General features: G+C 43.2%; 1 protein-coding gene across 5 annotated transcripts; it reads right to left on the reverse strand.

The window, feature by feature from the left end:
* Nucleotides 1-1,690: 1,690 nt before the first annotated feature.
* On the reverse strand, nt 1,691-23,776 carry ttll11 (tubulin tyrosine ligase like 11). 5 transcript variants are annotated; one of them, XM_062959750.1, is made up of 9 exons: nt 22,719-23,135; nt 21,109-21,205; nt 20,816-20,949; nt 18,842-19,417; nt 18,660-18,755; nt 18,389-18,513; nt 14,130-14,429; nt 11,097-11,203; nt 1,691-7,195 (listed from the first exon to the last, which is right to left on the reverse strand). In XM_062959750.1, the coding sequence occupies exons 1-9, from the start codon at nt 23,055-23,057 to the stop codon at nt 6,939-6,941; spliced, it is 2,031 nt and encodes a 676-aa protein (XP_062815820.1). In that variant the 5' UTR covers nt 23,058-23,135; the 3' UTR covers nt 1,691-6,938. The 5 variants fall into 5 exon arrangements, 4 of the variants coding, with proteins under 4 accessions (XP_062815820.1, XP_062815821.1, XP_062815818.1 ...); XM_062959751.1 differs by lacking the exon at nt 22,719-23,135 and adding an exon at nt 22,196-22,419; XM_062959748.1 differs by lacking the exon at nt 20,816-20,949 and having other exon boundaries at nt 22,719-23,647.
* Between the last annotated feature and the right edge of the window lie 3,465 nt (nt 23,777-27,241).

Genomic DNA, 27,241 nt, shown 5'->3' on the forward strand with positions numbered 1-27,241 from the left:
ACGAGGTCGGAATAAAGTCAGCAGGTCCCGCCTGCCACACAAATTTCACATTCACAAGGACATCTAAGACTTCTCCTCTGTGGGATTAATGCAGTGTGTGTGTGTGTGTACGTACATGTATGTGTTTTGTGTTCCTTTGGCGTATTTGTGTCCCCAACAGTTTAAAAAGATACCTGGGTACATCAGTCTAACAACTGAGAAACCCAAGTGCCATGCACGAACGCCATTTATGACTTTAACAGGTTATGCTTTTTACCGAAAGTACCAACGTTTGAGAATTGTGTATGATATACAGTAGAGTCTCACTAATCCAAGCTAAACGGGCCGGCAGAAGCTTGGATAAGCGAATATCTTGGATTATAAGGACTGATCAAGGAAAAGCCTATTAAACATCAAATTAGGTTATGATTTTACAAATTAAGCACCAAAACTTCATGTTAGACAACAAATTTGACAGAAAAAGTAGTTCAATACGCAGTAATGTTATGTTGTAATTACTGGATTTACGAATTTAGCACCAAAATATCACGATATATTGAAAACATTGACTACAAAAATGGCTTGGATTATCCAGAGGCTTGGACAAGCGAGGCTTGGATAAGTGAGACTCTAGTGTGTGTGTGTGTGTGTGTGTGTGTGTATATATATATATATATATATATATATACACACACACACACACACATAAAATTTTATAAGCACACCAGTCTAACAGCTGAGAAACCTAAGTGCCATGCACGAACGCCATTTCTCCCCAAAAAGGTCATGACTCTTTTAACAGCTCGTGCTTTTGACCGTTGGCATTTTTTTTTTCTCCCCAACAGTTCGAAAAGATCCCTGGGTGCACCATTCTAACAGCTGAGAAACCTAAGTGCCAAGCACGAATGCAGTTTTGTATTTTTTGGCATATTTTTGTTCCCAACAGTTCGAAAAGATCCCTGGGTACATCAGTCTAACAGCTGAGAAACCTAAGTGCACGAACACCATTTCCCCCCCAAATAGATTATGACTACTAACAGGTTGTGCTTTTGACCAGAAGTCACTTTTCCAAAGGTTATGGCTTTTGCCTATTGGCATATTTTTGTCCCCAACAGTTCAAAAAGACACTTAGGTGCATCAGTCTAACAACTGAGAAACGTAAGTGCCATGCACAAACACCATTTTTCCCCAGAAGTTTATCACTTCTAACAGGTTGTGCTTTTCACCAGAAGTTACACTTTTCCAAAGGCTGTGGCTTTTGACTATTGGCATATTTTTTCCCCAACAGTTCAAAAAAGATACTTAGGTGGATCAGTCTAACAACTGAGAAACCTTCGTGCCATGCACGAACACCATTTCCCCCCAAATAGGTTATGACTCCTAACAGGTTGTGCTTTTGAACAGAAGTCGCACTTTTCCAAAAGTTATGGCTTTTGACTATTGGCATATTTTTTCCCCAACGGTTCAAAAAATATACCAAGGTACATCAGTCTAACAATTGAGAAACCTAAGTGCCATGCACAAATGCCATCCCCCCCCCCCCCCCCAAAGGTCGTGCTTTTGACCACTGGCATATTTTTGTCCCCTTCTTGGGTTTGCATCTGAGCCTTTGTGGTACAAACCAACCAACCCACACGCACACAGACATGGCTTTTCTACACGTGTTTACATATCTGCAGGAGGAATAATAAATGCAAGTGGGGCAAGCCCAGAGCAGACCAGGCAAAAATTTAATGCATTCCTGTGGTTGTGAGTGTGTCTTCGCTCACGTTCGATGTTGCCAATAGTTACATCTCATGCTTAGAGCAAAACAAGCAAACCCGCTCTGGGTTTTAGTCCGAACTTTAAAACTTTAGTGTTTTGGAAATGGGACCGAGCCCTTGAAATAGCTGTGGCTGTAAGGGGCCCCACTCGGTGCGTCTCCACAGAGGAATTAATGCGGTTTGGAACCACCGGCCCAATGCTATGCGGTCCTGGCCTTCTCCGCAATGCACTACAACTCCCAGGATTCCCTCGCATGGAGCCAAAGCGGCGCAAGTGGTGCCAAAGTGGACTAATCCCACCGTGCGGACGCATCCGGAGACATACGAGATACACGTTGTTTCCCAGATATTCACACCATTCATTGCATGTCAAATGGGCATGTGTTTACATGCGTGTTACACGCAGGACCGGGGTCTGCTCGGCATTGGTCCCGAGGGACACGCGATCCAAACCCGCTCCCACGCAAAGGAAAACACCGGATTTTGGGTCTTTTTTTGTGCAAATAAACAAAACAGAATAAATTATTGGGTTGCTGGGAGTATTCCAGGATGCATGGACATGCCCCGGAAGCATGCTCTCCTGACGTTTCGCCCACATCTATCTACGGCAGAGGTTGTGTGGAATGAAAGAAAGAAAGAACGAACTCTTGCCTGTTTGAGGAAAGTCAGAATGTTGCTTGATTAGCACTGAATGGCCATGCAGCTTCAAAGCCTGGCTGCTTCCTGCCTGGGGGAAATCCTTGGTTGGGAGGTGTTAGCTGGCCCTGATTGTTTTCCTGTCTGGAAGTTGTTCTTACCAGACATCAAAGGGAACCACTGACCACCTCCCAACCAAGGGGTTCCCACTTCCCCAAGGCAGGAAGCAGCCAGGCCTTGAAGCTGCAAGGCCATTCCGTGACAATCAAGGCCAATTACAACATTCGGATGTGACATTCCACAGATAGATAGATAGATGAACCCCACTTGCCTCATTTCCAACAGACCTCACAGCCTCTGAGGATGTCTGTCGTAGATGTGGGTGAAACGTCAGGAGAGAATGATGCTGGGACATATCCAAGCAGCCTGGAAAACTTGCAGCCTAACCTGGCGATTCCGGTCGTGAAAGCCTTCGATAGATACAGATATATATATATATATAATTACACAAACGAGGTCGGAATAACGTCGGCAGGTCCCGCCTGCCACACAAATTTCACATTCGCAAGGACAGCTAAGACTTCTGCTCTGTGGGATTAATGCGGTGTGTGCATTAATCCCACAGATATGTGTGTGTGCATATGTATGTGTTTTGTGCCTTGGCATATTTGTGTCCCCAACAGTTCAAAAAGACACTTAGGTGCATCAGTCTAACAACTGAGAAACCCAAGTGCCATGCATGAACGCCATTTCCCCCCCAAAAGGTTATGACTCTTAACAGGTCGTGCTTTTAACCATTGGCATATTTTTGTTCCCAACAGTTCAAAAACGATACCAAGGTACATCAGTCTAACAACTGAGAAACCTAAGTGCCACGCACAAGTGCCCTTTCCCCCCCAAAAAGGTTATGACTCTTTAACAGGTCGTGCTTTTTACCAGAAGTCGCACTTTTGCAAAGGTTTTTGGACTACTGACTAAAGGTTTTTGGCTTTTGACTACTGGCATATTTGTGTCCCCAACAGTTCAAAAAGATACCTGGGTGCATCAGTCTAACAACTGAGAAACCCAAGTGCCATGCATGAACGCCATTTATGATTCTTTAACAGGTTATGCTTTTTACCGAAAGTACCAACGTTTGAGAATCCCTGCTATCAATAGATCGGTGGTTCCAGCCTTTGGGCCTCCAGGAGTGTTGGACTTCGACTCCCAGAAATCCCTGCGGTTGGGGAGTGTGGGAGCTGAAGTCCAAAGGCTGGACCCAAAGGTTGGGACCTTCTGGTTTATGGGCGACCGTGTAATCACGGAACACCTACACCTGGCCATACAGCAGGCGTGGGCAAACTTGGGCCCTCCCTCCCTCCCTCCCGGTGGACTCCAACTCCCACAATTCCTAACCGTACCTGTATGCTGAATATATGAAGGTTTTTGGCATATTTGTGTCCCCAACAGTTCAAAACGATCCCTGGGTTCATCAGTCTAACAACTGAGAAACCTAAGTGCCATGCACACCCACCATTTTCCCCCAAGTTTATGACTCCAAACAGGTCATGCTTTTGACCGTTGGCATATATTTTTTTTTTTTGTCCCCAACAGTTCGAAAAGATCCCTGGGTACATCAGTCTAACAGCTGAGAAATCTAAGTGCCAAGCACAAATGCAGTTTTGTATTTTTTGGTTTGTGTTTTTTTTTGTCCCCAACAGTTCAAAAAGATACTTAGGTGCATCAGTCTAACAACTGAGAAACCTAAGTGCCATGTATGAACGCCATTTTTCCCCAAATAGGCTATGACTCCTAACAGGTTGTGCTTTTGACCAGAAGTCGCACTTTTCCAAAGGTTGTGGCTTTTGCCTATTGGCATATTTTTGTCCCCAACAGATCAAAAAGATACCTGGGTGCATCAGTCTAACAGCTGAGAAACCTAAGTGCCATGTATTAATGCAATTTCCCCAAAATTGTGATGTATGTTTTGGCATATTTTTGTCCCCAACAGTTCGAAAAGATAACTAGGTACATCAGTCTAACAGCTGAGAAACCTAAGTGCCATGCATGAACACAATTTCCCCCCAAATAGGTTATGACTCCTAACAGGTTGTGCTTTTGACCAGAAGTCGCACTTTCCCAAAAGTTATGGCTTTTGACTATTGGCATATTTGTGTCCCCAACAGTTCAAAAAGACACTTAGGTTGCTCAGTTGTTAGACTGATGCACCTAAGTGCCATGTACGAATGCCATTTTTTCCCAAAAGGTTATGACTCCTAAAGGGCTGTGCTTTTGACCGTTGGCATATTTTTTTTCTCCCCAACAGTTCGAAAAGATCCCTGGGTACATCAGTCTAACAGCTGAGAAACCTAAGTGCCATGCACAAATGCAGTTTTGTATTTTTAGGCATATTTTTGTCGCCAACAGTTCAAAAAGACACTTAAGTGCATCAGTCTAACAACTGAGAAATGTAAGTGCCATGCACGAACGCCATTTTTACCCCCCAAAAGCTTATGACTCTAACAGATGCTTTTGACCAGAAGTCGCAATTTTCCAAAGGTTGTGGTTTTTGCCTATTGGCATATTTTTGTCCCCAACAGATCAAAAAGACACTTAAGTGCATCAGTCTAACAACTGAGAAACCTAAGTGCCATGCACGGCCGCCATTTTTACCCCCAAAAAGCTTATGACTCTAACAGATGCTTTTGACCAGAAGTCACACTTTTCCAAAAGTTATGGCTTTTGACTATTGGCATATTTTTGTCCCCAACAGATCAAAAAGACACTTAAGTGCATCAGTCTAACAAATGAGAAACTTAAGTGCCATGCACAAACACCATTTTTTTCCTAAAAGCTTATTACTAAGAGATGTTTTTGACCAGAAGTCACACTTTTCCAAAGGTTGTGGCTTTTGACTATTGGCATATTTGTGTCCCCAACAGTTCAAAAAGATACTTAGGTGCATCAGTCTAACAACTGAGAAATTTAAGTGCCATGCACAAACACCATTTTTTTCCTAAAAGCTTATGACTCTAACTGATGTTTCTGACCAGAAGTCAAACATTTCCAAAAGTTGTGACTTCTGACCAGGTCATGGCTTTGCAAAGAGATAAAATCTCTAAAAGGTTAGGGAAATGTCAAGAAAAATGCTAATTTGGGTTTTTTTCCCACCTTCAGAGCAGGCAGGCCTGTTCCAAGGGGTTTTCTCAGCATGGACTCGGGACGAGCCTTGTGGCCGAGAGAGTGTGACTTGCCCCTTCCCTGGAATAAAGACAGACCAGCCCAAGAGAGGCCAAACTCACTCGATTTGGAAGCTTCTGGAAGTCTAAACCAGTTCTGGAAAGGCAGCCTTGTTTCCTCCTGCACGTGAGGCCTGGTCCCACCTGAAGCTGGTGAGACTGACGAGAAGCCCGACAGGTGAGCCTCGTCAAGGGCCCTCTCCTTCCTCTTCCCTTTGCTAAGCCTCCTGGGAAATGGAGTTTCTTGAGACTAATTTCCTCTGCAGCAGCATTATTATTATTATTATTATTATTATTATTATTATTATTACTATTATTACTATTATTATTATTCTGTGCTGTGTTTACATTTAAGGAATGCCCTCTCAATGGACTGAGGTCCATTTCCCAAAAGGAAGAACCCCAAGAAGGGCTCCTTTGGGGGTTTTTCCCACCTTCAGAACAGGCTGGCCTAGGCCTAGGCAAGCCAGTCTAACAACCGAGAAACCAAAGTGCCAAGGATGAGCTGTGCAGCCGGGCCCAAGTATTTACGGACGCTAGTGGGGCGCAGAAGCGTACTAAGCTGCCTTGGATGGGTGTCAATTGTGCCCCCCGGTTCCCCAGGCATGCAACTCACGGAACCCAACCACGTCGTATTCCAAAAAGCTGTGGTCGTGCAGGGACACCCAACCCTCTCATTGGCGCACGTTCATCTCCAAGGACTGAGGTCCATTTCCCAAAAGGAAGAACCCCAAGAAGGGCTCCTTTGGAGTTTTTTCCCACCTTCAGAACAGGCTGGCCTAGGCCTAGGCACGCCAGTCTAACAACCGAGAAACCAAAGTGCCAAGGATGAGACATGCAGCTGGGCCAAAGTGTTTACGAACGCTCACAGGACGCAGAAGTGTGCAAAGCTTGGTGTCAATAGTGCCCCCCGGTTCCCCAGGCATGCAACTCACGGAACCCAACCACGTCGCACCCCCAAAAAGACGTGGTCGTGCAGGGACACCCAACCCGGGAAGGGTCCGTTCCCCACGCGCATCGCACCCCAAAAAGCCGTGGTCGTGCCGTGCGCACTATTTCCGGTCCGTCCCGATTAAATCAGCCCTCGACAAAGGTCTGAAATAAATAAATAGTATTTCCGTTCTCCAAAAACGCCATCTCCTGCGAGTCCCGTCTCTCTCTCTCGTGCGGAGCTCCGTCCGAATCCCGCTGCGCCCGAATCCGTGCCGTCGCTTCTGCGCGAAAGGCTCGAGCGGAGCCGGCTCCTCCGGACGACGCAGTGGCCGGACGTCCCGAATGGGATCTCGGTGGGGTCAATAAATAGGAAAATAGGGCTCCGGAGGGTCGTGGTGCTGGTGGTCCTTCAGGGCCTGTGTGGGGCTGCGGGGGGGGGCCGGGCGGGGTCCGAGGGGTGGGGCCCGGGGCTGAGCTGCAGGCGGTCCGGGCGGCAGGTGACCAGGGCGGTGGGCCTCGCTCCGGCCTGGCGCTTCTGGTCCAGCGCGGCCAGGTTGCACTCGCAGAAGTCCAGCAGCAGCTCCACCTGCTCGTGCAAAGGCAGGGACTTGTAGCGCCGCTGGGCCAGGAAGCACAGCCCCTCCACAAAGGCCTGCAGGCCCATCCCTGCCAGCAAAGAACACGCCAGTCGGGTCATCATCATCATCATCATCATCATCATCATCATCATCATCATCATTACAAGCAGGCAGTTGAGACAGGCAGCAATCTACTACTACTACTACTACCCTGTTTCCCCGAAAATAAGACAGTGTCTTATATTAATTTTTTGCTCCCAAAGAGGCGCTAGGTCTTATTTTCAGGGGATGTCTTATTTTTCCACAAAGACAAATTCACATTTATGGTTGAATTTTTAAAAATGAAAATTTATTATCTACGGTACAGTAGTTGTCATCACCAAACAGCATAACCAAACTGTGAATCCTTTCAAGAATTTCTATATTATATTTTACTAGCTGTGCCCGGCCACGCGTTGCTGTGGCAAAGTGGTGGTGGTATTGGTTAAAAGTTGTTGTGGAATTTTTATTTGACGTTATTTGTATTTTTTTAATTAATTTTATTGTAACTTATCTTTTTTATTTATTATATTTTATTATTTTGTTGTATTGTTTTTAGTTATTTTGTTAATAGTATTTTATTGTATTAATTTTTTTAGTGTTTTTAATTATTTTTATTGTATTATTTGTATTTATTTTATTTTTTATTCTTTTATTAACACTGGGCTGAGTGGGTTGCTAGGAGACCAAGTGGGCGGAGCTTAGCCTTCTAACTGGCAGCAATTGGATAAAAACTATTATTCCTCTCCCTGTAATTGGGACTTTATTTTTCTTTTCTTTTTGTTGTATCAACCTAGAGCCGTGAATGATGGGTTGTGTTGTCAAATTTCGAGGTTGGGGGGCCTGTAGTTTTGTTGTTTTGTCCGCTGCCCTGATGCCATCACTCTTTTATATATATAGATTGCTTTACTGTTTTAAAATTACTGTTTTAAATTTCTGTTTGTATGTAAATTTATGTTGTTGTTGTTTGGCTTGTCCCTGTGTAAGCTGCCCTGAGTCCCTTCTGGGAGATGGAGGTGGGATACAAGGATAAAGTTATTATATTATTATTATTATTTCTTGTCACTACCTTTATTTCCATGTACAACAATCCATGGTATGTACATTTACCGACCCTGCATGCTTCCAAACAAAAACTTTACTAGGTCTTACTTTCGGGGGAGGCCTTATATTTAGCAATTCAGCAAAACCTCTACTAGGTCTTATTTTCTGGGGATGTCTTACTTTCGGGAAAACAGGGTATTATTATTATTATTGATTTTTAATTAAGATCAAACAAGTAGATTATTATTATTATTGATTTTTAATTAAGGTCAAACAAGTAGATTATATATATATATATATAATTGTTTTTTTTTAATTAAAGAAAAATAAGTAGATTTTTATATAAATATATGTTATATATATATATATATATATATACACACACACACACACACACACACACACACACACACACACACACACATATCTACTATCATGGGGCCCTGGTGGCAAAGTGTGTTAAAGCGCTGAGCTGCTGAACTTGCAGACCAAAAGGTTCCAGGTTCAACTCCTGCCAACCTAGCAGTTCAAAAACATGCAAATGTGAGTAGATCAATAGGTACCACTCTGGCAGGAAGGTAACAGCGCTCCATGCAGTCATGCCAGTGGCCACATGACCTTGGAGGAGTCTACGGACAACGCCAGCTCTTCGGCTTAGAAATGGAGGTGAGCACCAAGCCCCAGAGTTGGGCACGACTGGACTTAACGTCAGGGGAAACTTTTACCTCATTATTATTAATTTTTAATTACGGTCAAACAAGTAGATATATAGATATATAATATCTATATATAGACTATTATCATCATTATTAAAGTAGATATATATATATATGATTTTTTATTAAGGTCAAACAAGTATAGCTATATATCTATTATTATTATTAGTTTTTTAATTAAGGTCAAACAAGCAGATTATATATATATATATATATATATATATATATATATATATGTATTATCATTAATATAAATTTTTAATTAAGGTCAAACAAGTAGATATATATATATATATATCTACTATTATTATTATCATTATTATTGGTTTTTTAATTAAGGTCAAACAAGTAGATTTTTATATATATATATATATATATATATATATATATATATATATATATTACTGATTTTTAATTAAGGTCAAACAAGTATATGTGTGTGTGTGTGTGTGTGTGTGTGTGTATATATATATATATGATTTTTAATTAAGGTCAAACAAACACACACACACATATTGCATGTATTAATATATTGTATGTACATATGACTTGTAAGCTGCCCTGAGTCCCCTCCAAGGTGAGAAGGGCAAGATATAAATGTCGCTATTAAATATGTATATATACAGTAGAGTCTCACTTATCCAACACTCGCTTATCCAACATTCTGGATTATCCAACGCATTTTTGTAGTCAATGTTTTCAATATATCATGATAGTTTGGTGCTAAATTAGTAAATACAGTAATTACTACATAACATTACTGCTTATTGAACTACTTTTTCTGTCAAATTTGTTGTATAACATGATATTTTGGTGCTTAATTTGTAAAATCATAACCCATTTTGATGTTTAATAGGCTTTTTCTTAATCTCTCCTTATTATCCAACATATTCACTTATCCAACATTCTGCCGGCCCGTTTATGTTGGATAAGTGAGACTCTACTGTATTTACTACCATTATTATTATTATTATTATTATTATTATTATTATTATTATTATTATTATTATTATTATTTGCATGTACAGTATTACCCACCTCTCCCTAATGGTTCAAGTCAAAACAGATAAACACAAAACCCAAACAATAAAATACATAAGATACCCCTACCCATAATAATAATAATAATAATAATAATAATAATAATAATAATAATAACAACAACAACAACAATGAAAATAGCAATTGTGTATTTATATGTATATTTTTATCAATGTTTAATGTATTTAATTTTAATTGATTGAATTGTCTGTAATATTTTTATATTGTGTTTTATTGTAAGCCGCCCTGAGTCCCCTAGAGGTGAGAAGGGCGGGATATAAGTATTGTAATAAATATTATAATAATAATAATAATAATAATAATAATAATAATAATAATAAAAACCAGCAAAGATCGTGGAAAATGAACACGCAAAGATACTGTGGGACTTCCGAATCCAGACTGACAAAGTTCTGGAACACAACACACCAGACATCACAGTTGTGGAAAAGAAAAAGGTTTGGATCATTGATGTCGCCATCTCAGGTGACAGTCGCATTGACGAAAAACAACAGGAAAAACTCAGCCGCTCTCAGGACCTCAAGATTGAACTGCAAAGACTCTGGCAGAAACCAGTGCAGGTGGTCCCGGTGGTGATGGGCACACTGGGTGCCGTGCCAAAAGATCTCAGCCGGCATTTGGAAACAATAGACATTGACAAAATTACGATCTGCCAACTGCAAAAGGCCACCCTGCTGGGATCTGCACGCATCATCCGAAAATACATCACACAGTCCTAGACACTTGGGAAGTGGTCGACTTGTGATTTTGTGAAAATAAAATAATAATAATAATAATAATAATAATAATAATAATAATACATCACACAGTCCTAGACACTTGGGAAGAGTTCGACTTGTGGTTTTGTGATACGAAATCCAGCATATCTATCTTGTTTGCTGGGTCATAATAAAATAATAATAATAATAATAATAATAATAATAATAATAATAATAATAATAATAATATACATCACACAGTCCTAGACACTTGGGAAGTGTTTGACTTGTGATTTTGTGATACGAAATCCAGCATGTCTATCTTGTTTGCTGTGTCATACAACGTTGTTGTGTCAATAATAAAAACATAAAATCCCCCAACCCACCCCCCCAAAACCCCCTGTTTTTAGAGGTGGGGTCTTGGTCTCACCGGAGTCCCTCTGTTCGGCCCCGTAGCCGCTGCCCCTCCGGGTGATGTCGATGTAGAGGATGTCGGCCGCGGCCATGCTGAACCCGCTGTTGCTCACCCGGCTGTTCCTGGGACGGAATCAAGAAAAGGAATGGTGAGTGGACACAATGCTCAATGCCTTGGGGAAATCCACTTTCAGGAAATAATAATAGTAGTAATAATAATGATCTCAGCTCCATGGGGAGACACTTGCACAAAAATAATAATAATCATCATCATCATCATCATCATCTCAGCTCCATGGGAACACACTTGCATTAATATAATAATAATAATAATAATAATAATAATAATAATAATAATAATAATAATAATTGAAGAACCTGCTTTGATTGAAGTCAAAAATCAGAAACTCCTCAAAACACAGCAGACAAAAAACCAGTACAAGAAAACCGCACTACAAACTAGAGCTGACAGCTGGCACAACAAAACACTGCATGGAAAGTTCCTTGACAAAATTGAAGGAAAAGCCGATAAGGAGAAGACCTGGCTCTGGCTCACGAATGGGACCCTGAAGAAGGAGACAGAAGGCCTGATCCTTGCAGCCCAGGAGCAAGACATCAGAACAAATGCAATTAATAATAATAATAATAATAATAATAATAATAATAATAATAAGCCCAGGAGCAAGACATCAGGACAAAGGCAATTAATAAAAATAATAATAATAATAATAATAATAAGCCCAGGAGCAAGACATCAGGACAAAGGCAATTCAGGCCAAGATTGAAAAATCAGCTGATGACCCAAAATGCAGACTGTGCAAGGAAACCGACGAAACCATTGATCATATCCTCAGCTGCTGTAAGAAAATCGCACAGACAGACTACAAACAGAGGCACAACTATGTGGCCCAAATGATTCATTGGAACTTATGCCTCAAGTACCACCTCCCAGCAGCAAAGAACTGGTGGGATCACAAACCTGCAAAGGTTGTGGAAAATGAACACGCAAAGATACTGTGGGACTTCCGAATCCAGACTGACAAAGTTCTGGAACACAACACACCAGACATCACAGTTGTGGAAAAGAAAAAGGTTTGGATCATTGATGTCGCCATCCCAGGTGACAGTCGCATTGACGAAAAACAACAGGAAAAACTCAGCCGCTCTCAGGACCTCAAGATTGAACTTCAAAGACTCTGGCAGAAACCAGTGCAGGGGGTCCCGGTGGTGATGGGCACACTGGGTGCCGTGCCAAAAGATCTCAGCCGGCATTTGGAAACAATAGGCATTGACAAAATTACGATCTGCCAACTGCAAAAGGCCACCCTACTAGGATCTGATGATGATGATAATAATAATGATTGTTTCGGCTCTATGGGGACACACTTGCAGGATAATAATAATAATAATAATAATAATAATAATAATGATCTCGGCTCCATGGGGAAATCCACTTTCAGGAAATTAATAATAATAATAATAATAATAATAATAATAATAACAACAGTAGTAGTAGTAGTAGTAGTAATGATCGCAGCTCTATGGGTACACACTTGCATTAATAATAATTATTATTATAATCATAATGATCTCAGCTCCATGGGGAGACATTTGCATGATAATAATAATAATAATAATAATAATAATAATAATAATAATAATAATAATCTCAGCTCCGTGGGGACACACTTGCTTGGAAAATAATAATAATACAGTAGAGTCTCACTTATCCAAGCTAAACGGGCCGGCAGAAGCTTGGATAAGCGAATATCTTGGATAATAAGGAGGGATTAAGGAAAAGCCTATTAAACATCAAATTAGGTTATGATTTTACAAATTAAGCACCAAAACATCATGTTATACCACAAATTTGACAGAAAAAGTAGTTCAATACACAGTAATGTTATGTTGTAATTACTATATTTACACATTTAGCACCAAAATATCATGATATATTGAAAACATTGACTACAAAAATGGCTTGGATAATCCAGAAGCTTGGATAAGTGAGGCTTGGATAAGTGAGACTCTACTGTAATAATAATAATGATCTCAGCTCCATGGGGACACACTTGCTTGGAAAATAATAATAATAATAATAATAATAATAATAATAATAATAATAATGGTCTCAGCTCCATGGGGAGACATTTGCACATAAATAATAATAATAATAATAATCATCATCATCATCATCATCTCAGCTCCATGGGGAGACACTTGCAGGAAAATAATAATAATGATGATGATGATGATGATGATGATCTCAGCTCCATGGGGAGACACTTGCATTAATAATAATAATAATAATAATAATAATAATAATGATGATGATGATGATGATGGTCTCAACTCCATGGGGACACACTTGCAGGAAAATAATAATAATAATAATAATAATAATAATAATAATAATAATAATGGTCTCAGCTCCATGGGGAGACACTTGCACATAAATAATAATAATAATAATAATAATCATCATCATCATCATCATCTCAGCTCCATGGGGAGACACTTGCAGGAAAATAATAATAATAATAATAATAATAATAATAATAATGATGATGATGATGATGATGATCTCAGCTCCATGGGGAGACACTTGCATTAATATAATAATAATAATAATAATAATAATAATAATAATAATAATAATAATGATGATGGTCTCAACTCCATGGGGACACACTTGCAGGAAAATAATAATAATAATAATAATAATGATAATAATAATAATAATAATAATAATAATAATAATAATAATAATAATGGTCTCAGCTCCATGGGGAGACACTTGCATTAATATAATAATAATAATAATAATAATAATAATAATAATAATAATAATGATGATGATGATGGTCTCAACTCCATGGGGACACACTTGCAGGAAAATAATAATAATAATAATAATAATAATAATAATAATAACAACAATAATGGTCTCAGCTCCATGGGGAGACACTTGCATTAATATAATAATAATAATAATAATAATAATAATAATAATAATAATAATAAAAGTAATGACCCCCTAACCTTTCACCTTATAAATGTCCGGAAGGCGGTGGGTCCCAGCTTGGTGGTGCCTTTGACGCCCAGGAAGCGGATGAAGAGTGCGGCCACGCGCTCCACCAGCCGCAGGAAGTTGAACTGCTTGGCGTACTTGGGGAAGACCTGCTTCAGGCACAGCGAGGGCACCGCCGTCTCCCCCACGGAGCCCTCCCGGCCGCCCAGCTCCAGCCTGACCATCGACGCCTCGTCCAGGAAGCCTTCCTCCTCCTCCTCCTCCTCCTCCTCCTCCTCCTCCTCCTCTTCTTCATCCAGAGGCACAGGCTCCGCTCTGCTGGTCAAAGAGGGACGGAAACAAGAACAGCATTACTTATTTATATATTATATTTATTTTATTTATATTTATTTTATGTTTATTAATTTTTTATTAATTTTATTTATATTTATATTTATCTTATTTTATTTATTTTCATTTTATTGAGCTGATGGACTTGCGGACCAAAAGGTTGCAGGTTCGCAGGTGAGCTCCCGCTGTTAGCCCCAGCTCCTGCCAACCTAGCAGTTTGAAAACATGCAATGTGAGTAGATCAATAGGTATGGCAGGAATCTGCTCCATGCAGTCATACCAGTGGCCACATGACCTAGGAGGTGTCTACGGACAACGCCGGCTCTTCGGCTTAGAAATGGAGGTGAGCACAAACCCCCAGAGTGTGAGTAGATCAATAGGTACTGTTCCAGCGGGAACATAACATTGGCAATCCATGCAGTCATGCTGATGGCCACGTCACCTTGGAGGATTCTACGGACAACGCCGGCTCTTCGGCTCATGGAGATGAGCACGAACCCCCCAGAGTGTGAGTAGATAAATAGGTAATGCTCCAAGATAAGCACCAACCCCAGAGTGTGAGTAGATCAATAGGTACTGCTCCGGCAGGAACGTAACATTGGCACTCCACGCAGTCATGCCCATGGCCACATGACCTTGGAGATGTCTATGGACAACGCTGGCTCTTCGGCTCATGGAGATAAGCACGAACGCCCCAGAGTGTGAGTACATCAATAGGTACTGCTCCAAGATGAGCACCAATCCCCAGAGTGTGAGTAGATCAATAGGTACTGCTCCGAGATGAGCACCAAACCCGAGTGTGAATAGATAAATAGGTACTGCTCCAAGATGAGCACGAACCCCCAGAGTGTGAGTAGATCAATAGGTACTGCTCCGAGATGAGCACCAACCCCAAGAGTGTGAGTAGATCAATAGGTACTACTCCAAGATGAGCACCAATCCCCAGAGTGTGAGTAGATCAATAGGTACTGCTCCGGCAGGAACGTAACATTGCAGCCATGCTGGTGGCCACGTGACCTAGGAAGAGTCTACACACTCTCAGCCTCAAAGCCTGAGGAAGCGAGCCAACGCCGGGTTCCGTTTCCACACTAAATGCCTGACCCCGGCGCGTCCGTCCCTCTAATGTGCTGACCGGCGACAGATCTGCCTTCAGAAGGGATCGCCGGTCGGGGAAACCAATTAGCGACTCTGGGATTTCAATTTGGACAAAGCCGATGACAATCCGAGCGGCCGCTTATCTTTTAAACACGACGGCTAATTTATATTAACATTTCGTCCCCGCGTCTGCCTTAATCTTTATGCCGAGAGACACGCGGCCGGGCTGCCTGTTCCAGCCGCTAATTAAAAGCGGCGAGATTGACGGCGATGGCCCGAATGGCAGCTGTCGGGTTCAAAGTCGAACCGAGTTTCGGGAAGAAGGAAGAGGGAGTTTTGCGGCAGCATGCCGTCACACCCAGGCACCTTTTAAAGCTTCTTCCTTTGCCCAGGTGAACTGCGGGGCCTGACTCAGAAGCTCTGGAAATCCCAGTTAACCAAAGGCACTTCAGGTTAAACAATCAAACAAAATTTTATTTACACAAAGTCCTTGGCAGACTTGGCACACGTAATTAAGGCTGCAAATATAAACAGTCAAGTTTTTGAGGCCAAGTTAGTAGGGCTTCTTCCAGTGGCAAAGAAATCCAGAGATGTTCTCTGCCCCAGTGCTAAGCTACTATTTTTAGAAATGTCTTATCTTAAATTACAATTTGAGGTCAATATTCAAAAACATTGAACCTACTGATGCCTCAATTAATGTAATTTTATTGGTATCTATTTTTATTTCCGAAATTTACCACCCTCGGCTTATACTGGAGTCAATGTTTTCCCAGTTTTTTTGTGGTAAAATTAGGAGCCTCGGCTTATATTCGGGTCGGCTTATACTCGAGTATATACGGTAAGGTAATTTTATTGGTATCTATTTTTATTTCTGAAATTTCCCACCCTCAGCTTATACTGGAGTCAATGTTTTCCCAGTTTTTTGTGTCTCGGCTTATATTCGGGTCGGCTTATACTCAAGTATATACGGTAAGGTAATTTTATTTGTATCTATTTTTATTTCTGAAATGTACCACCTTCAGCTTATACTGGAGTCAATGTCTTCCCAGGTTTTTTTGTGGTAAAATTAGGTGCCTCGGCTTATATTCGGGTTGGCTTATACTCGAGTAAATACGGTAAGGTAATTTTATTGGTATCTATTTTTATTTCTGAAATTCACCACCCTCGGCTTATACTGGAGTCAATGTTTTACCAGTTTTTTGTGCCTCGGCTTATATTCGGGTCGGCTTATACTCGAGTATATACGGTAAGGTAATTTTATTGGTATCTATTTTTATTTCTGAAATTTCCCACCCTCGGCTTATACTGGAGTCAATGTTTTCCCAGGTTTTTTGTGGTAAAATTAGGTGCCTCGGCTTATATTCGGGTCGGCTTATACTCGAGTATATATGGTAAGGTAATTTTATTGGTATCTATTTTTATTTCTGAAATTTACCACCCTTGGCTTATACTGGAGTCAATGTTTTCCCAGTTTTTTGTGCCTCGGCTTATATTCGGGTCAGCTTATACTCGAGTATATACGGTAAGGTAATTTTATTGGTATATATTTTTATTTCTGAAATTCACCACCCTTAGCTTATACTGGAGTCAAGGTTTTCCCAGTTTTTTGGTGGCAAAATTAGGTGCCTCGGCTTATATTCGGGTCGGCTTATACTCGAGTATATATGGTAAGTGACGTTTACTTGGTGTTTCTCAGAGCAAATGTTCCCAAAGATTCAGGTTCCTGTTTCAGCTCGTTTACGAACCAATACCCAAAGGCAACATCTCAATCATTAACGTTCAGCCTTGTCATTGCAAGAAAGAGACCCTCCTTTGCATCTCTTTTTCTGCAGAAGATGACATTTCACTCGGTGCTTCTGAAAGGCCGTGTTTATTCTCTCCAAACCAGAAGACGGTGGTGTTTTTCACCCCCTTTAAAACATGCAATTTGCAGACATTTCAGCCGGGATGAGATGAGCGATTCATCAGCGCCGGGCTGAATGGATATGCAAATCCGCAATGGCGGGATTTCAAGCGCGGGAGAAGGATGCCCGGGAATCAGGAACACGCAGAGCGGAAAGTGCAAATTACGACGGCCTCTTGGAGCTAATATTAGAGAGCGATTAAAATGAAAACACGGTGCCAAAGAGGGAGGGGGGGAGGGAAGCCTCTGCGATTGGTCGAGAGCCTGGCTGTCTCCTGCAAAGAGGGTCCGGCTCCCCCCAAAAGCCCCACAATCCAACAACCTTAAAGGGTCGACCGACAACAAGCCAGGACCAAGCTGTGCAAAACAACATGCAAATCAGAGAAAATATATTTACGAACGGACCCAGGTTGAAGAAGTCCAACTTCTGAATGTAATTCCGACTTCCAAATAGAATTCCGACTTCCAAATACAATTCTGACTTCCGAATATAATTCTGACTTCCGAATAGAATTTCGACTTCCAAATAGAAGTCCGGCTTCCGAATATAATTCTGACTTCAAAATAGAAGTCCGACTTCCGAATAGAAGTCCGACTTCCGAATAGAAGTCCGACTTCCGAATAGAAGTCCGACTTCCAAATATAATTCTGTCTTCCGAATATAATTCCGACTTCCATATACAATTCTGACTTCCAAATAGAATTCCAACTCCCAAATATAATTCCAACTTCCAAATATAATTCCGACTTCCGAATATAATTCCAAGTTCCGAATAGAAGTCCGACTTCCGAATATAATTCTGTCTTCCGAATATAATTCTGACTTCCAAATACAATTCCGACTTCCAAATACAATTCCGACTTCCAAATACAATTCCGACTTCCGAATAGAAGTCCGACTTCTGAATATAATTCTGACTTCCAAATATAATTCCAAGGCGCTCCTCACCTGGCTTCTCCCTGCTGGTTCTTCTTCTTTCGAGGATCCACCAAGCGGAGGGTGTCCCGGATGACGGCCACCTTGATTTCCTCGTCGACGGGGCTCGGGAAGTACTCGATGACTCCTGGGGAAACCTGGGGGCCCGCACCCCAAAAGAGACATTGCCGGTGAGACCCGACACTCACCGTGCCCTGCTCAAGACTGGAACCCATCCCTCCCAGCTCAGAAAATTTGGGGAGGCCTCCCTAGACAGGGGCAGTCTACCCGTACGTCACGCTACCTCTTTCTCGTGCTCTATTTTCATGCTGGGGTTGGCGTTCACCTCCAGCAGAATGGGCTTCAGGTTCTTCATCAGGAGGATGTCGAACCCTAAAATCTTTACGGGAGAGAGAGGGGTCAGTGGGCGCAAATCGTCTCCAAACTGGGTGGGATGGAGGGGAGCTGGACCGAGTGTGGTCTCACCTGGAAGCAGGAGGGTCCCGGCTTCCCCGCGGGGAGCTCCGACTGGTAGTGGACCTTCAGCTCGGGCACCATGGCGATGACGGTCTTGATGACCAGCGCAATGATGTCGGACCAGACCTTGCGGACCTCCACGCCGCCGGACGAGAGCCTCTCGAGGACGCTGGAGAAGGTGCGCTTGCTCCCGGTGTTGCCGCTGTCCGAGTGGACAAAGTTCCCGCTGTGGACGTTGAGGGAGTAGTTGGTGAGGTGCATGAAGACCAGGTGGAGGTTCTTGAGGTGGGGCTCCTGGTAGGGCTCCGTGCAGAAGCGGCACAGCCCGTCCCGCGCCACGTACACCTCCAGCGGCTCCAGCGACTTCAGCAGGACGTACAGGCGGATGTCGAACTTGAGCTTGTCGATCAGGAGGGGCTTGGAGATGTACTCCTGGACCACCGCCGGGCGCGTCTGCAGATTGCTCGTCATCCGCACGTCCCCGGGGTCCTTGATGAGGTAGATCCCGTCCCCCTGGCACCCGCCGTCGGGCTTCACGATGAAGGTGGGCCTCCAGGACGGGTTGGTGTCCTTGATCATGTGCACCTGCGGAGGGAGCGCAGGAACGTGAGCGCCCCGCATTTGCATCTCGTCGGGACTTGCGGAACTCATTTTGGTTCTCTTTATACACACACACACTTTGCCCACCTTTAAAAACAAACCCAGCTCAGTACAAAAAACTTAAAAAACTTAAGTACACATGCCTGCAGCCGAGCGCCTCTTACTCTAGGTTAAGAGGCGCTCAGCTGCAGGTACTGGCAGGTGCAAGCGCTTTCTGGGCTTGCACACAACACACATACTCTCTTTCCAAGGAGAGCACATATGTGCCATGGCAGGCAGGCAGGCTTGGAAGGCACACGTGCCTGCCAGTGCCTGCAGCTGAGCGCCTCTTATGCTAGAGTAAGAGGCGCTTGGCTGCAGGTACTGGCAGGCTTGTGCGCTTTCTGGGCCTGCATGCAACACACACACTCTTTCCAAGGTGAGTGCATCAGTGGCATGGCATGCATGCTTGGAAAGTAAACACACCTGCCAGTGCCTGCAGCCGAGCGCCTCTTACTCTAGAGTAAGGCACGCTCGGCTGCAGGTACTGGCAGGCATGTGTGTTTTCTGGGCCTGCACACAACACACACACTCTCTTTCCAAGGAGAGCGCATGTGTGGCATGGCAGGCAGGCAGGCTTGGAAAGTGCATGCGCCTGCCAGTGCCTGCAGCTGAGCACCTCTTATGCTAGAGTAAGAGGCGCTCAGCTGTAGGTACTGGCAGGAGCGTGTGTTTTCTGGACCTGCATGCCACGCACGTACTCTTTCCAAGGGGAATGCATGGATGGCATGGCAGGCAGGCAAGTCTGGAAAGTATATGCACCTGCCAGTGCCTGCAGCTGAGCGCCTCTTATACTGGAGTAAGAGGCGCTCGGCTGCAGGTACTGGCAGGCGCATGCGTTTTCCAGGCCTGCACACATCACACGCACTCTCTTTCCAAGGAGAGAACATATGTGGTATGGCATGCAGCCGGGCTTGGAAAGTACATATGCCTACCAGTGCCTGCAGCCAAACACCTCTTGCTCTAGAGTAATAGGCGCTTGGCTGCAGGCGCGTGCACTTTCTGGACCTGCCTGCACACCACGCCAGGTAAGAATCCTCCTGAAACCACACGCCGGGGAAGCCCCACCCCATAATGATCTTTCGGGCCCCAAACCGAAAACTGTTATCTACCCTCCTGATTTTGGGAGGCTCCCAAAAAACGAACGCCGGGACACGAAACGGGGCAAGATTTACCCCAAACGCACAACCCTAGGATACAGTGAATCCACTCTGGGTGTTGGTCTGCCCCTGAAAGGCTACCGAACCTGTCCGAGGAGCTTGAAAGTTCGGATTAAAACCCAGAGCGGAGTCACTGAACTGGGAACCACTGGAGTGAGGAAATCTGAAAATGGAATACGCCGACCTCGGCCAGGAAGATGGCGAACTCCTCGGGCAGGATCCAGGAGCGGGGGTAGAAGTTGTACTCCTCGGGGAAGAGCTCCTGCATCGTGCGCATGGCGCGGCTGAGCGTGATCTTGCGCACCATTTCCGTCATGCCTGCGGGCGGAGAAGGCGCACTGGGTTGCAACAGGCACCCTTGGGCGGGTCGTTCTCTCTCAGCCTCAGAGGGAAGAGATGGGTCCCCAAAAGCCAAGGCCAAGGCCACAACCACATCACCACAACCACAACCACAACGAGCAAGACGCAAGGCATTACCTGGGAATTTGTTGACCAGGCCGGAATAGATGGCGTTGTCGTGAAACGACACCCCGTGCCAGTAGATGTCGCAGGGCAAGCGCCGGCCGAAGGGAAACTGGGGAGAGAGGCAACGCAAGTGGCGTCAAACTGTGTTCATTCCACAGTGTAGACGCTGCCACTCGTTTCGGAAATGGGACTATTGCCACCCTGGGATTTGTAGTTCGGTGAGGCATCCGCATGTGAGACGCATCCCTAACCAAACCGAAAGAGATTTCCAGTTCAGTGGGCACGTTACAAAACTGAATTACTGTATCAGGATTCCTTAATTATTTTATTTCCCAATTACAAATGGCAACAGCGCCCCCTGCAGGCCACAACCGGCCTTACACTAGTCTCCCGGCTTAGGCAATTAATAGGAGCTAATTATGCGAATGCTGATGCAAATAACCCGGTGGAGGAAGGCGTCATCTTGCTCTGGAAATATTTTTTTTTCTTGAAGCATTATCCCTCCTGATTAACACTGACAGCCCTTATTATCAGCAGTTTGAATCCAATGTGGGTGAGCTCCGTCTGTCAGCTCCAGCGCCACGCAGGGACATAAGAGAAGCCTCACATCAAGGATGGTAAAAAAATCAACAACATCAAAACATCCAGGCAGCGTCCTTGGAGACGGCCAAGTCCAGCTACTTGCAGTACCTATTCATCTACTCACATCGGCATGTTGTCAAACTGCTAGGTTGTCAGAAACTGGGGGCTAACAGTGTGAGCTCACCCCGCTCTCCCGGATTCAAACCACCAACCTTTGGGTCAGCAAGTCCAACAACTTACCGTACCTATTGATCTACTCACATCTGAGTGTTGTCGAACTGCTAGGTTGGCAGAAGCTGGTGCTAACGGCGGGAGCTCACTCTGCTCTCCCGAATTCAAACCAACAACCTTTGGGTCCAGCTAGCTACTTGCAGTACCTATTGATCTACTCACATCAGCATGTTTTCGAACTGCTAGATTGTCAGAAGCTGGAGCTAACGGCAGGAGCTCACCCTGCTCTCCCGGACTCAAACCACCAACCTTTGGGTCAGCAAGTCCAACAGCTTACCGTACTCACATCTGAGTGTTGTCAAACTGCTAGGTTGGCAGAAGCTGGGGCTGACGGCGGGAGCTCACCCTGCGCTCCTGGATTCGAACCGCAGACATTTCGGCCAGCAAGTCCAGCCACTTGCAGTCCCTATTGATCTACTCAGCAAGTCCAGCCACTTGCAGTACTTATTGCTCTACTCATATCTGAGTGTTGTCGAACTGCTAGGTTGGCAGAAGCTGGGGCTAACAGCGGGAGCTCGCCCGGACTACAGCAACCCTAAATCAACACAGGTTTTGTGTGAGAGCCTTGAAGGGCTTGCGAGGGGGGGCGTGGCCTGGTTTGTTTACTTCCGGCTTGGGCCTAGCTGCGCGCTTGAAGCCTTTACCTCAGGCCTGGGTTTTCTTTTTTTCCCCTCAGGGTGTTTTGGACTACAACTCCCGGCATGCCTCGCGGCCTCGGGCCCCTTCCTTTTCCCCCTCAGCCGCTTAAGCTGAGGGAAAGAAGGAAGGCCTGGAGAGGCCTAGCGAGGCCTAGCGAGGCCTGGCCTTACCTCCTTCCATCGCAGCTGCTTAAGGCTCCTCTTGAGGGCCTGGAGGGAGGTGCGGGCCTTGGAGCTGTCCACGGTGACGGCGCGGCGGCGGCGGAGGAGGTGGAGCAGGATCGGGGACGAGGCCGGGGGAGGCGGGAGCAGCGAGGCCTGCACCGAGCCCCCCGCCGCCGCCGCCGCCGCCGCCGCCCTCCGGCGAGGCCTGGCCGGGAGCGGAGCCGGGGGAGGCGGCGAGACGCGGGCCCGGCGGGGAGGCCTCCTCCCCGGCCAAACTCCGGGGCCTCCTCCTCCTCCTCCTCTCCCTCGGCGCGAAGACGAAGAAGCCGAAGAAGGCGTCGCCATGCTCCTCCTCCTCCTCCTCGTCGTCGTCGTGGTGAGGGAAACAAGAGGGAGGGGCCTGGCCCACGTCGCCCCGCGAAACAGAGGCACGCCGACGCCACCCAGGGAGGGGGGCGGGGAGAGCTCCCGCGGTTAGCCCCAGCTTCTGACAACCTAATTCCCCCCCCCCCCCCCCAATTACTCTCAGTTACTCCCCCTTTATAATAATAATAATAAACTTCACAGGCAGGGAGCAGCCAGACACTGAAGCTGCGAGGCTCTTCAGTGCTAACCAAGGTGGCCAACGACAAAATTCCCTCAATAATAATAATGATAATGATAATAAACAGGCAAGGAGCAGGCAGGCACTGAAGCTGCAAGGCCATTCGATGCTAACCAAGGCAGCATTCCATCAATAATAATAATAATAATAATAATAATCTTCACAGGCAGGAAGCAGCCAGGCACTGAAGCTGCGAGGTCCTTCAGTGGTAACCAAAGTGGCCAATGGTAACATTCCTTCAATAATAATAATAATAATAATAATAATAATCAACTTCACAGGCAGGGAGCAGCCAGGCACTGAAACTGCGAGGCTGTTCGATGCTAATCAAGGTGGCCAACAGCAAAATTCCCTCAATAATAATAATAATAATAATAATAAACAGGCAGGAAGCAGCCAGGCATTGAAGCTGCGAGGCCCTTCAGTGGTAACCAAAGTGGCCAATGGTAACATTCCTTCAATAATAATAATAATAATAATCAACTTCACAGGCAGGGAGCAGCCAGGCACTGAAACTGCGAGGCTGTTCGATGCTAATCAAGGTGGCCAACAGCAAAATTCCCTCAATAATAATAATAATAATAATAATAATAATAATAATAAACAGGCAGGGAGCACCCAGGCACTGAAGCGGCGAGGCTCTTCAGTGCTTACCAAGGTGGCCAATGGTAACATTCCTTCAATAATAATAATAATAATAATAATAATAATCAACTTCAAAGGCAGGGAGTAGCCAGGCACTGAAACTGCGAGGCCGTTCGATGCTAACCAAGGTGGCCAATAGTAACATTCCCTCAATAATAATAATAAACAACTTCACAGGCAGGGAGCAGCCAGGCACTGAAGCTGCGAGGCCCTTCAGTGCTAACCAAGGTGGCCAATGGTAACATTCCTTCAATAATAATAATAACTTCACAGGCAGGGAGCAGCCAGGCACTGAAGCTGCGAGGCTGTTCGATGCTAACCAAGGTGGCCAAAGGCAGCATTCCCTCAATAATAATAATAATAATAAACAACTCAACAGGCAGGTCAATAATAATAATAATAAACAGCCAAGCACTGAAGCTGCGAGGCCATTCAATGGTAATAAAAGTGGCGAATGGCAGCATTCCCTCAATAATAATAATAATAATAAACAACTTCACAGGCAGGAAACAGCCAGGCTTTGCGGCTGCGAGGCCATTCAGTGGTAACCAAGGTAGCCAAGGGCAACATTCCCTTAATAATAATAATAATAATAATAATAATAATAATAATAATTGACAACAACAACAAACAACTAACAGGCAGGAAGCAGCCAGGCTTTGCGGCTGCGAGGCCAGTCAGTGCTAACCAAGGTAGCTAAGGGCAACATTCCCTTAATAATAATAATAATAATAATAATAATAATAATAATAATTGACAACAACAACAAACAACTAACAGGCAGGAAGCAGCCAGGCTTTGTGGCTGCGAGGCCATTCAGTGGTAACCAAGGTAGCCAAGGGCAACATTCCCTTAATAATAATAATAATAATAATAATAAATGACAACAACAACAAACAACTAACAGGCAGGAAGCAGCCAGACTTTGTGGCTGCGAGGCCATTCAGTGGTAACCAAGGTAGCCAAGGGCAACATTCCCTTAATAATAATAATAATAATAATAATAATAATAATAATAATAATAATAATAATAATAAATGACAACAACAACAAACAACTAACAGGCAGGAAGCAGCCAGGCTTTGCGGCTGCGAGGCCATTCAGTGGTAACCAAAGTGGCCAATGGCAGCATTCCCTCAATTGTAATAGTAATAATAACATATGATATATGACGCATGTGCCTGTCAAAGGAAACCATGGAAAGCTCCCTGCGCCTTCCTCATAAAATGTGAGGCCGGCCGGCAGGTGGTGCTGCTGCTATGCCCAGAAAATAAAGGGAAATTAAATATCTATCCTATACATATATGTCTATCAGAATCATATCTATGGTTTGGATAGTGTTTTCCTTTCTGGCCGAAGGGGGGTGGACTGGATGGCCTTTAGAGGTCCCTTTAAGACTCTGTGTGTGTATATATATATGTGTGTATATATACATACACACACATATATGTTCTATCTATATTCATATGTCCATCAGAATCATATCTATGGCTGGCTGGCCATCTGTTGGGAGGGCTTGGGTGGTGCCCTCCTTTCTGGCAGCATGTGGCCTTTAGAGGTCCCTTTAAGTGTGTGTGTTTGTGTGTATGTATATACATATACGTACACACACATATACATGTGTATATATATATACATACACATATGCACCCAGATACTTACACATGTATACATATATATACACATGTAAATACATACACATAAATATTCATACACATATACACATATATACATACACATATCACATATATATATACATACACATGCACACATATACATACGCATATACACATATGTAGATACACAAATATATATACACATATATACATGCACATATACATGTGTATATATACATACACATATTCACATATATACATACACTTGTATACATATATATACATACACATGAACACATATACATACGCATATACACACATGTAGATACATACACATAAATATTCATATACATACACACGTATATATATACATACACATATGCACACATATATGCATACACATGCATACATATACATACGCATATACACACATATACATGTAGATAGACACAAATATTCATACACATATACACATACACATATACACGTATATATATATACATACACACACATATGCACACATGTATACATACACATGCATACATATATATACATATGCATATACACACATATACATGTAGATACATACACATAAATATTCATACATATACACGTACATGTGCACACATATATAAATGCACATATGCACACATATATACATACATATACACACAGACATATACATGTGTATATATATATATAATCCTATAGTCTTAAGGGGAGCTCTAAAGGCCATCCAATCCAATAGATAGATCTAGATCTATATTTATATATACATAGTATCCCATATACCAGGGGTCCTCAAACTTTTAAAGCAGAGGGCCGGTCCGCAATCCTTCAGACTGATGAGGGGCCGAATTATGTGTTATGATGTGTTTTTCTTTTATATTCTGTTATATTGTATTGTTTTGGGCATAGCCCCATGTAAGCCGCCCCGAGTCCCCATTGGGGAGATGGTGGTGGGGTATAAATAAAGTTTTATTATTATTATAATTATTATTATTATCATTTGGGGGGGAAAACGAACAAATTCCTATGCATACTGCAGGTGTCTTATTTGTAGTGCAAAACAACAACAACAATGAAAGAACAATACAATACTTAAAAATGAAAACAACTGTAACCAGCATAAACCTATCAGGATTTCAATGGGAAGTGTGGGCCTGCTTCTGGCCAATGAGATAGTCAAGTGAATTAGGATTGTTGTTGTTGTGTGACTTCAAGTCATTTCAGACTTTGGGCGAGCCTAAGTCTAAAATTATTTATTTATTCATTTACTACATTTATTTATTACATTTATATCCCGCCCTTCTCACCCAGAAGGGGACTCAGAGCAGCTGTATGTACATACAATATATTATATTATTAGCATAGCACAATATTAGCATTATATATTACTATATTGAACTATACGACTATACTGTAATATTATATGTAATATATAACATATAATTAATATTATTATATGGTATTATTATTAGTGTTATATTGTATTACATTATAATATTATTATCAATATTATATGTACATACAATATATTATATTATTAGCATAGCACAATATTAGCATTATATATTACTATATTGAACTATACCACTATACTGTAATATTATATGTAATATATAACATATAATTAATATTATTATATGGTATTATTATTAGTG

This window comes from Anolis carolinensis, unplaced genomic scaffold (genome assembly GCF_035594765.1).
Source record: "Anolis carolinensis isolate JA03-04 unplaced genomic scaffold, rAnoCar3.1.pri scaffold_7, whole genome shotgun sequence".
Taxonomy (NCBI): domain Eukaryota; kingdom Metazoa; phylum Chordata; class Lepidosauria; order Squamata; family Dactyloidae; genus Anolis; species Anolis carolinensis.